General features: G+C 38.3%; 1 protein-coding gene across 4 annotated transcripts in view; it reads right to left on the bottom strand.

Annotated features, from left to right (window-relative positions):
• Positions 1-3,667: 3,667 nt before the first annotated feature.
• MAP3K7CL (MAP3K7 C-terminal like) overlaps positions 3,668-12,798 on the bottom strand; it is a 36,739-nt gene continuing 27,608 nt past the window's right edge. For all 4 annotated transcript variants that reach the window (XM_044751153.2, XM_014866405.3, XM_014866408.3 and 1 more), the window contains exon 5: positions 3,668-4,826. In XM_044751153.2, the coding sequence (XP_044607088.1) occupies positions 4,646-4,826 (181 nt within the window). In that variant the 3' untranslated portion in view covers positions 3,668-4,645. The remainder of the gene's footprint in view (positions 4,827-12,798) is intronic.

Here is a 12,798-nt window from a genome sequence, read left to right as displayed (position 1 = left end):
CACACCAAACTTTAGTGGCTTAAAACGGCAAAACATTTATCGTCTCAAAGCTCCTGCAAATCAGGAACCAGTAGCAGCTTGGTTGGGTGATTCTGGCTCAGAGTCTCTCACGAGGTTGCACTCAAGACTGTCAGCCAGGCTGCAGCCACGTAAAGTCTTGCCTTGGGGCTGGAGGATCTGCTCCCAAGTTCACCTGTAGGGCCTCAGTTCCTCACTACATCACCTCTCCCTAGGCCTGCTTGAGTCTCTTCAGAACATGGCAGCCGCCTCACCACAGAGCAAGTGATCCGAGGGAGCAGATGAGAGGGAGCTCCTGCGTCTCTTAGGACCTTGTCTTAGAGGTCACATACTGCCACTTCTGCTTTATTCCGTTTGTTAGAAACGAGGCTTTAAGTCCAAACCACACTAAAGGGGAGGGGAACTGGGCTCCACCTTTTGAGGGGATTTTTGGATATAGCATTTTAAGACTCCCCCGGTGGGTGTTTGGGTAAATGACTGCCTCCCTTACTAGTCTAAGGGTTCCTTGAGAACAGGACCCACATTCCCATTATTCATTGCTTTGTCTCTGGCACCTTCCGGAATGCCTGGTTAAGGTACAAGCATTCAATAAAAAAAAGAAAAAGAGGGAAAGAGAAAGAAAGAGAGAGAGAGGGAGAAAGAATGCAGGAAGGAAAGAGAAAGAAAGAAGGAAAGAAGGAAGGAAGGAAGGAAGAAAAGAAGGAAAGAGAAAGAAAGAAGGAAGGAAGGAGAGAGAAAGAAAGAGAGAGAGGGAAGGATGGAGGGAGGAAGGAAGAAAAAAAAGAAACTTTGTATTTGAATTCCAGCTATTGAGAACTTTGTACTAATTATGTAACCTTAGTTTCTGGTTTGGAGAAAGCGATAATTATAACTACCTCTCAGATTGTACACCTAAAACTAAGACAATGTTATGTGTCAATTAAATCTCATTTAAAAATTAATTTTTTAAAAAAGAATTAAATAATACAGCCTCTATAACGCACCTAGCATCATCTGGCACAGAAGGGGCTCTATAAATGTTACTTCTCCTCATCTTCCTTGCTTCAGTGACCCGTGCAATCCATCCCAAGCCCTGTGCATTCCGCTTCTCAGTCTGTCCTCCCATCCCTGCGGGTCTGTTACTGCTTTTCAGTCGCTACCACTCTCTCTTCCTGCACGCTCCTTTCTATTGGCCTCCTAACAATTTCTCACGCTTCTGGTCTCTATCTAATATGATCCATCCCATGCTCTGCAACCATATTATCTTCAAGTCCAGTCCTGATTGTTCACTCCCCTTTGAAAATATTTATCTTGTCCAAGCTCCCCACAAAGCCAGGGCCTGGTGGAACTTCCCAACTTAATTTCTTGCTCTCCCTACACATACTCTACAGGAAGACCCTTTAGTGCCTCCAAGTGTGTGGCCGTCACTCTGTGCTTCCCAACCACGGTGTCTCTGCTCATGCCAGTCTTTCCTTCTTTGAACCCCTATTATAAAATTTATCTTACTGCACTTACGTTATTCTTGTCTCCCAGGAACTAGAAGGTGTGTGCTATTTCTGCTACTAAATTGGAGGCATATTGAAGACTGGGATTGTGTCATTCCTTTTTGCATCCTTTATTGTTGTTGCTCTGCCCTGCACTTGGTAAGTGTATAATAAACTTTTCTTTTAAGAATTTTTATTTATTTATTTGTTATTTATTTTTGTGGTGTGGAAGATTGGCCCTGAGCTAACATCTGTTGCCACTCTTCCTCTTTTTTGTTTTTTTCCTCCCCAAAGCCCCGGTACATAGTTGTACATCCTACTTGTACATCCTTTTAGTTCTTCTATGTGGGATACCACCTCAGCATGGCTTGACGAGCAGTGTGTAGGTCTGTGCCTAGGATCCAAACCCAGGAACCCTGGACCACGGAAGCAGAGCATGTAAACTTAACCACTACGCCACTGGGCCAGCCCCAATAAACTTTAGTTAAATGAAATTTGAATTCCATATTCCTTTTAGTGCCTTAGTTGTGTTGTCTTAATGATATATCCAAGCCCAGGTGCCAGCATGATAGAGAAACGTGCTCTGCCAATACCAGTGATTAGAGATTTGACTGCTAGCCATGTGTAACCACATTCTTTTCATGTCTGCATAAACTAAATGGCTCACAATAGCAAATTCTTTAGTAGAGCAACTGCAAAATATAATGTGGGTTACATTTTCCTTTAATTCTCTAAGGCAAGCACCCTTGCCTTAATAATATTAGGACCTCTGTGCTCTTTTTAATCCTCTATAACATTTTCATTATTGCTAATAGGAAGAATATTGTAAATATATTTGAAGACAGAAAATTCTTAAATGATTCTGTGTTATACAGATAATATGCAGTGGTAAATAAGACTGGGGGAAACATCAAATGAATGAAAAGATGAGTCCAATAATATAAGAAATTTTGCCTTTAGATTTCTCTGATAATGCTACAAAAGTAGATGATGTTTTCATATTTTTAATGAATAAAAGTCTGCTTAGAATGCATACACCTAGGGAAACGCTTGCTTTTGGGTCATGAATAGATATCTTTTGGAAACACAGCAAAATTTCAGGCTGAGACTAGCACAGATATGAGAACTATTTACTCTGTGTCTCCTTAATGTAATGCCAGTGGTGTGCAAACATTTTAACCCTGTTAAATTATTTTCATTCTGGTAAGCAGAGAGACATTGGAACTATATTTCCCTGCCCCTTATTTTCTATAAGGGGCATGACTGCTTGAATTCTGTAAATATATGTAACCCTCTCCAGATGGGCAGTGAGCAAAAAATAATCCATGTATTTAAAGGTTGGTAACTTACCCTTCTTCCTCCCATTCCATTAACCCTGGATTTATATAAATTTAGTGAACAACCCTCCTTTACATTAGTATTTATAAGTCTTGAGGTTGCTAAAAACAAATGTTCTTCCAGGATAATAGAGACTTTCTCTTTGGTCAAATGTTAAAACAGCTTAAGCGAGAATGGGCTCATATAACATTAAAACTCTGAGATCTATTGAAAAGCTTCATTTTACAAAAAAGGAAACTGAGGGTCAGGAAGCTTAAGGACCTCATGGACTCTGCACCACATGGCAAGAAACCCGTGGTCTTGCAGCGTGCTTCCCCTTGGCATTGCCCAGTGGTTAGCCTAGCCCAGAGGGTATCAACCTGGCATCATTGGCATGCTGGGCCAGACATGCCAATGTTCTTTGTTGTTGGGATGCTGTCCTGTGCATTGCAGGATGTTTAGCAGCATCCCTGGCCTCTATCCTCTAGATGCTAGTAGCAACCCTCATCCTAGTCCTGACAACAACAAAAGAAGTCTCTAGACGTTTCCAAATGTCCCCTGGGAATAAAATCACCTACTCCCACCCCCCGATTGATAACAACTGGTCTATCCCAGGCCATCTTATTGTTTTAATCAGCTATTTATTCTCTTTTATGTTTCCTGGGCAAATACCTTAAGACTCTAATGCATCGTGTTCAGTATTAGAGCTCTGAGTGGTTTATATGAGAAACCACAGTCTTTCCAAGAAAAAGGACTTGGCTGCTTTTTTTTTGGCACATACAAATACAGCTAAGACAAAACTCTGGCTGGGGTTAGTCAACCCCAACTTTCAGCATCAGGGAGATTAAGACAGGGACAAACCACAGGCTGACCGTTTTGATCCATGTTTAATGAAAAAGAAGTTACCCGAATAGAAATTGATATAAAACAAAGAAATCAATTTGGGAAAATACGGTGGTAAATAGAAGTAGGGGAAAATCATTTCAATCTTGAATTTACTCATATATTCCTACTAGTTATTACTGACCACAACATCTCCTTAAATCCAAACCAAAGTAATAGTTATAATTATACTGATGTTTTCAGGGGAACTCACCAAAGTACTATCCAAATAATACTTTTCCATTTCTCCCATGTCCCAGAACACACACAAGCAAAGGCAGAGATGTTTACTGGGAGGTAACGTGCCATAAAGAAAATGCAGCCTTATCAGCTTTTTATTACACCAGCAAGTTAGCACTGGCAAATGTGCTATCGGCACCAACATCCTCTCTGTTAATATTTTCATGAGCAAGCTTTTGTGATATGCAACCATTTATTCTTAGTACAATCAATCATTGAGGAATTAAACCAACTCTGGTGAATGTAAATACATGCGGGGAGGTTTCTGACGGTTCAGATTTGAGCATGGTTGAAGTATCAAAGATGTGAAATTTAAAAATACAAGAGCTGGCACTGCAATGAGCATCTTTCTGCTTTATCTCACAGCTTCATTCCGTTCAGCTCCTGCTGCTTAATGGAGTCAGTCAATATTCTATTTTTATCATTTTCTACCCAGATGTACAACAGCATCATAGCTTCCTAAATAAGAAAAAAAATATCTTTGGAAAAGAATTATGATCTCTGAAAACATATACTGGTGATAAGTTCGCTTTAATTCTCTTATTTAAAATAAAATATCCCTTCTCTCAAACTAGATCTGGCCAGCATTAAACTCATTATAGACCTTTGCCATGCAGGTAATAAGAGAAGAAATAGATTTTATTCACCATCTCTTTAAAATAAAAATCTTTTGGCCAGTGCATGGCGGTCACCAACCTCTTAGGCTTACATTGAATAATTTAAAGTTAGGAGGAGCCCTGTCTCTTCTGATACTGTATTCTCAGTTTTTCCAGTTGCTCTACACATTGTGACTGGGCCAACTTCAACGTCCGGTTCTCCTCCGTCAGCGCCTCGAATTCCCGAGCCAGCTGAGCAGCATCCAGCTTCTCCTTTTCCGCCTGATCCAGCTTGGCAAGCAGCTCCTTTCTGAAGATTCAAGGGGGCAGATAAGGAAGAAGCACAAAACTGAATGCAAACAAATTCAAATATGCAGTAATAGCAGAATGGAAGCAAAATGTTTCATTCTGCTCTTCTAAATTTTACCCATCTCTACTTGCCTCCAACTACTTTCTTTTATTTTTCCAGTTTCACAGGTTTTAGATCCCTTTATTTTACTCTAGCACCTTGACTAGGCACATCCAAAATACTAAACATACACAAACAAAAAGCTCAAGAAGTCCTTCCACAGTCAAAACGGAGGATCCTTTTAGAAGCACAACAAATTGTAAAAATTACATATACACATATATATGCATATACAGATACGTAGATAAGTATGCCATCTCTCTGAGAGAGAGAACCTCAATAGTGTGTAGTGTTGGGGAAGGGAGAATAAAGCACACTGAGGAATGTTTTTAATAATTAGTGATATATGGGAGTTCTTTATACTATTTTTGCAACTTTTCTGTAAGTTTAAAACTATCAAAATAAAAAGTTACCCTGGGAAAAGGACAAAAAGCAAATCAGAATAGAAGTTCTAGTATTTTCTTCCTGCACCAATGGACTGCCTTTAGTGACATCTAATTTGGTGACCACTGAGCAAAATCAGACATTGGAAAGGAAATACCCATCAGGGACAAAGGGAAGATAATCTGGAAAGTTGATATGCATATACTCAAAGTTCCTTCGGGCTCTTACTGATCTTTGAATCTTGCATGGTGTTTAGAATATAAAGGCTCCCAATAAATATTTGCTGAACGAATAATTGAAGAGTAAGTTATGTCAGAGACAAATAAGGTGTATTTTAAAGATGAGGAAATAGAAACTCAAAGTGCTTAATTTAACTGAAGTTATACAGCTAATAAGAAAGAGCCAGCATTCAAACCTATCCTTCTGATGAAATGTTTAGGGCTTTTTGTCTCTAAGCATATTTTAAGGAATAAATGTCAACAATTAAATATTAGTAAATTTCCTATGTAACTATCTTAAAGAAATAGATGAATAAACTTATACAAATAAAAGAGACTTGCCTCTAAATCCTCCCCCCATCATATCATCTATTCCTGTTCTTTTTTTTCCTTTCAAATTAACTGTGTCACACAAATAATTCATGTGGAAATAGATTTCTGCTTTCACATCATGGAACAGAAGTTGGCAGTATTGGGTATAACAATGACTATTGTCCTTGTTCCATATCTGAGTTCATTTAAAACTCCTGAGGACATCTGATATTAGTTTTGACTGCTAGGGAAAATAAATCACAAAACCAAGATTTTTCAACTAAAAGGAATGGTCAAGATTGTCTAGTCCAATCTTCTTGCATCAGAGAAAGTCAATAATAATTTCTTCCTTACTGGAATCAAGAAAACTCAACTGATAGGTTTCTAAATTAGTTTCATGTATTTGATAAGCAATTATACATGTATTCAATGACTACTCAAGACATCTGTTGTCTCCAGTCTAGCACCTATTTATATAGACATATTTATGTTCCTCCATTAGCAATTCGTAATTAAACCCTGGCACATCAAGCTGCAGAGACAATCTTATAAATAGATGATCTGAAGAATAAATCAATGTCTATAATTGGCTAGAATGTGGTCTTGTCTTTGATTTCTCGTTTATCATGTCTCTCATTCCCTTCAACGTAATGTAATATGGGGGTAGAAGACCACAGTTACAAGAATCTCATTCCTGAAGTCAAGAACCTGTAACATAGATTTCCACATGATGCACCTCAACAGTGAAAAGGCCATAACCTTGGGTCCACTGTACATCATCTCCCGTGCCCATCCTAAGCCACATGCCTGGAAAAGTTTTTATTTGCAAAGACAAATCGAGGAAGGGAAAGTCCAAGTGGGTTGCTAAAGAGAACTTTGAAACTTTCTGGAAACTAATTCCAAAATTAAGGAGATTCTTTATGTTGCAGAAGGTTGGGACATGGATTCATCATTAGAACAAATATTTCTTTGTTTCTGGAAAAACCACTACCATGGTTCTTGGGACTTTCAAAGTTGACTAAAGACTTTTATTTGGAAAAGACAAAATCCTAGGTTTCAATGAGCTAAAGAGTTTCGGGTAATAATGTAATAAAATAGTATCTTCATCATAGGGAAAATTTTATTTTAAATAATGAGATAGACTGCACTGTGGGCGGTTCTTGAGAGATGTGTATTCTCGTACTAGCATTTATACACAGGAGAGAAGGAGTAGATGCCTCATGAGGACAAAAAGGAAGTGAAAGCCCACCTTCATTTTATACAGGTGGAGGAACAATAAAGGTCTCGAAATGAAATTTCCGGAGCACAGTCTAGACTGTGGTGTTGGAGCCCTAAAAAGAATAACGCATGAAGAACAAATGTATTTCATCTTTTGGGAACCAAAAGGCAACACTATATCCTTGCAGGAAGAAGTGACATTTGCTCTAAAGTAGAGTTTCTCGCCTTGACACAATTGACCTTTTGGCCCAGACGTCTCTTTGTTGGTTGTGGCTGTCCTACACATTGGCAATATAGAAGGTTTAGCCTTCTTAGCCTCTACTTACTAGATGACAGTAGCACCTCCCCCAAGCACACCTCCCACCCCTTGCATTCATTATAACCAAAAATGTCTCTAGACATTGCCCTTGTCCTTTGGCTGGAGGTTGGCAGGGGGAGGATTCAGCTTGGTTAAGAGCCACAACTCTAAAAGGAAGTGGAGTTTCCCACTATCCATAGCCTAAAAAGAGTTAACTCAGAGACAGGAATAAGGTGAAAGGCAAAATGTTTCCTCGGTCTGCTCCACCAGAGATTGGAGCCTCTTTCCTTAGCAAAGGAGACCTACTTAAAGGCATTCTCATTGAGTAGAGGTAAAGATTCTGTCTGTTTTAATATGGTTCTTCAGACAGAGGGTTAGGTGGAGAGACACCTGGGAATGAGATTCCAGTTAAAAGACTGGACTGCATGTAGTCAGGTGGCATAAAAGGCCCAAATCATTATGATCGGGCATGAATGGAAAGTATGATCTCACAGCCTGATGACATTTGGGATATTGGGATTTCACATAAAACTCAATCCTAAAATGAAAGAATCCCTTTGGCTATGCCTCTGCCTCCTTAAGCAAAGAGAAGAACCGAGACAGTTCTTTGGTCCTTCCATTCATTCTCTCCACAACTATTTACTGAAATCCTATTGCAAACAAGGCACTGTCCTCAATTCTTGTTAGCCAAGGTAGTCTCGGGAAGCCTATCTCCACAGTTGAAAGATGAACTCAAATCCTACACCTTACCCATATCTTAGGAAAGAGGATGGAAAATTTCCCCCACGTTACTACAACCCTGCAAACACTTGTGGAGAAATATCTCCATTTACTTTTTTTTTTTTTTATGACAGTGGAAACCTAATTTCTGAGGACTGAGTAAATCCTTAAGAAAAATATGCTTGGAATAGAAAAGTGAGGTTTCTTTTTCAATGTTTTCTAGATGTGGGATCCTTTTTCAAAGAAAAGCATACCCTGAAGTGAAGTAAATAAAACAGATAAAGTTGGCCCTTCTCTGGTTGGTCCCTGTACACTGATACCTCTGATCCCAATCTTTGAGATGTTTCCCAGAACACAGTTTAAAACCTCTGCCTTCAGGAATGTCCTAATGAAATAAACGTTTCTGACTAAACATAAAAAGCTCTTGTTATTGGAAATTTCAGGATAAATTAAATACCATGACTAAAAACAAATCAAAACAGGGCTATTTTTAGACTATGCTTTTACAAATCACATATGCTCCCTTTTTCCCCATCCTGATATGTTCCCCTCAATGAGATGTTGCTCCATCAATCATATTTTATATATTTTTGAAAGACATGAAGATATAGGTCTAACGTTGATTGTGGCATTCCCATAGGAAAACCCTTTCCAATGTTTTTCCTGAACCCACTAAAATTATATAAGGTTTTTTCAACTCAATAATAAATAGACAAATAACCCAATTAAAAATGAGCAAAAGATATAAATGGACATTTCTCCAAGAATACATAGAAATGTAAAAAAGCACATGAAAAGCTGCTCAACATTTTTAGCTATCAGGGAAGCATAAATCAAAACCACAATGAGACATTATTTTATACCCACTAGGATGGCTATAACCAAAAAGATATAATAAGCGTGGGTGAAGACGTGGAGAAATCGGAACCCTCATATATTTCTGGTGGGAATATAAAATTGTGCAGCCACTTCAGAAACTGTCTGGAGTTCCTCAAAGGTTCACACATTGAGTTATCACATGACCCAGCAATACTACTCCAAGATACACACCGAAGTGAATTAAAAACAGGCATCTACACAAAAACCTGTACATGAATGTTGCCAGCAGCATATTCATCACAGCCAAAAATGCAAACAACCCAAATGCCCATCAACTGGTAAAGAGATAAATAAAATGTGCTCTATCCCTACAATGGAATATTATTTGGCAACAAAAAGGAACGAAGTCCTGATGCATGAGACCACGTGGAGGAACCTTGAAAACATCATGTTAAGTAAAAGAAGCCAGTCACAAAAGACCACATATTGTATGATTCTATTTATAAGAAATGTCCAGAATAGGCAAATCCATAGAAAGTAGATTAGGGGGTGACAGTGCCTGGGTGGGGGGAGGGAGGAATGGGCAGTGACTGCTCAAGGGTACAAGGTTTCTCTCCAGGATGATGAAAATGCTCTAGATTTGTGATAATGGTTACACAACTCTGTGAATGTCCTGAAAACCATTTAATTCTTTTTTAATTATGTAACATTTTTCAACTTGACTTTTCTGAGTTTACCTCTTTGCCTGATATTCTAAGTCAATCTTCTAACCACCACAGCACCTAGCACAACGTTTCATACATAGAGCAGACAAGTGGTTTTTCCTTTGGACAAGATCACTCTATCTGGAGCAAAGCAACCTTCACAGCTGATCTATTTGTAGTTTAATCATATACTTTAAAAACTTTCTGCCAAACAATTTGGCGATAAATTTCAAAAGTCATAAAATCACTATATTCCATTTCTATAAGTTTCTATTACATACACAAAAAACTGCAGGTGTTGCATAAAAATGCTTATGTTATAATATTTATTGAAAAACAGCCTGTACATGTTTCATGTTACTATATATGCAATTCTATAAAAATATCTATTCACATGTAAAAGGTCCAGAAAGAAATAGGCAAAAATGATAACAGGAGTTCTGTAAAGATGTCGGAATTCTTGGTAATTTTTTAAAGGTTTCAATAAAATTATCATTTTTTTTCAAGTGAAAAGAAAAAAAAATTTTCAATAAAAGCAGGAACAAGCTTTTCTTACATCATTGGTCAATAAGCCAGAAGTGATTCTTTAGACTAAATTCACCCCATGCTGAGTTTATAATCCTAGAAAATGTTTGACTGTATCCATCCAATAGAAATGATTTAGAATAATAGTTCTATCAACTCTTTTCCTCCTCGCTCCTCTGCGGCCTCCCAAACTTGATCCAGGGAGACCCCCTCTGGAGATGAGAGAGAAGTTCAGCTTAACCTACGTCTGCGTGACTCCAATAAAGAGAAACTCTTTAAAATACCTGAGTTAATGTCTAACTTACACTGGCCAATCACCAGAGGCAATGTGATCAGTCACACTCTATGAAATGATGGGGAAGAAATTCTCATCCAAATCACCAAAAAACAGAGGGCGAATTACTTGGGTCAAATCCATTTGGCCCAGTTTCTCTTGCTTAAAAACAAAGACTGTTCAGGAAAATATCTGTTGCAAAATGAATTTCCACTTCAGTAAAGTGTTAATGAAAACAGTGCTTATTGATAACCTTTGGAGGACCAACCTCATGCATTTCTAGATGTAAGATAGAATCACACTTCCTATTTTAACAATTTATCTCAGCAATCCTTTATTGCCGATATTGACTCTGTGTTTTAAATATAGACCACAGAAATTACAAATAAAACATGCGTGCACAGAGGATATTACTATGTCTATAATCAGCCACTCTAAGTCACCTTCACTGGTATTTGACCCTGTGCACAGCTACCTGCTTGGTGACTGGGTACAAAGAGATGTTTAAGGGTGTCTGTGTCTGTGGGGAACTGTACACAGTCAGAAAGGCACGACAGAAACTTAAATGGATAACTCTTGATAGTACTAGCTTACAATAACTGCCAAAAGGATCATTCCAGTGAATTTTCCTTCACTCAGGAGAAGAGCTGACCACTGCAGGACGGTTGAGGCAAGGATATGGGTTAAGGCTTCCCAAGGAAGGGTAGCATTTGCGCAGACAAAGAGGCAGGAAGGAGCGCTCTAGACTTCGAGCTTGGTCTGAGCAAGGGCACAGAGGCAGGAGGGTGGGCTCCTGCCCTGAGAAAAGTGAATAGGCCAGTGTAGCTGAAGATGAGGGAGGAGCTGGAACATTCCACAGAGGTACTAAGGCCATACTGAGGTATGTCTTGAAATCCAGGCCAAGAACTGGGTGTCTTTTTCAAGCAATGTGAAACTGAAGGCAGGGAAACCAGTTACAACATTACGTTGACCGAGATTTACAGCACTAAGTCCCGATCCCAAAGGCTAGAAGCAGGAATGGAGAAAAAGAAACTTGGCTTTATGAAAAAGAAAGGAAAAAAATAGTAAAAGGATTTGGCCTTTGCCTCACATCTAGCTGATTATTTAAGAAGAGAAAGAAAAAAAGACAATATTACAATTTCAAGAAGAGTCCAAAGTTCAAATAGGTTTGAGGAGGAAAAAAGATTAGATTTATAGAAACAGCAGGGATATGTTTCAATGAAAGACCAGACAAGTCACTCTCATAACATTACCCTATCATATTTTTTTAAATGCAACATACAAAAATATAAACTTACAGAACACATAATTTAGTGGATGAGTCTTGCATTGCCAAAAAAAAGAAGAAAAAGCCACACACAGGTTAGTTTAAATAGCAAAGTTCTCCAGTAACTGTGATCTGAAGAGCTTACAAATAAATATGTAATTACTTGCCTTTTTTCTGTCACGAAATCGCAGTTCATACACACACACACACACACAACGCTGGAACATACATTTATGGGCTACTGATTATTCAGTCTTCTTTAACTTCATCACTGGTCACATTATAAATAAGCTTCTTCAGTTCCTTTATGAAACTTTTTTAGGACTCAGATTGTGTGCAATCTGAACATTCTAATCAATTTACGAAAACTCTTAGACTCATCTTCCCCTCATAAGTCTGAGACGTAGAGCCCTAAAACCCATACCACCCCACCATGTTATATTGTCCAACTGTCATTCTTGGGAGGTCTCCAAAGAGTCCCAAGAATTTCATAAATTTTTCAAAACAAAATATATTTCACTTGATTTGATTTAAAAATTAAGTCATGAATATATATCATGTGTCACTCCAGTAAGAGGAAGGGGAGAGCTAGAACGTTAAAGATAATATGTTTGGATTATGTGTCACTTGTTCCACAAAAATTTCTTGGGCATCTTTATGCCATGGACTGTGTGTGGCTTCAGGAACACGATGGCGAGCAACACTTGACTCTCCCTGCTCTTATGGCACTTACCACTTAGTAAGAAATGCAAATATTAATCAAAAGATCTCCCTAATAAATAGGCAAGTGCAAGCTGATCATTGCTGTGACAGAAAGGTGTCTGATGCTTTGAAAGAATGAAAGAATGGGACAACTGGGGTGAACATCGGCAGATTAAAATTCAATTAAAAAGGAGAATTCTGAAACAAAAACTTATGCGTGAGTAAAATTAGCATGCTTTAATTAACAGAACTGTGTTATTCCCTACAGCAGAACTGTAACGTTAATAGAAGCTATCAAGATAAAACCTTTGACTATTGGACTATAAAATACAGTTAGTCAACAAATATATTTACATTATTCCAAGAGCTAGCCCAGCGGGAACTCCACCATGTAAGCATTAATTAAAATTCACCCCAGGCCAAAGTGCTCTG

Source organism: Equus asinus, chromosome 18, assembly GCF_041296235.1.
Source record: "Equus asinus isolate D_3611 breed Donkey chromosome 18, EquAss-T2T_v2, whole genome shotgun sequence".
In the NCBI taxonomy this organism is placed as follows: Eukaryota; Metazoa; Chordata; class Mammalia; order Perissodactyla; family Equidae; genus Equus; species Equus asinus.
Note: the sequence above shows the minus strand (reverse complement) of the source record. Positions and strands in the feature narration are given on the sequence as shown.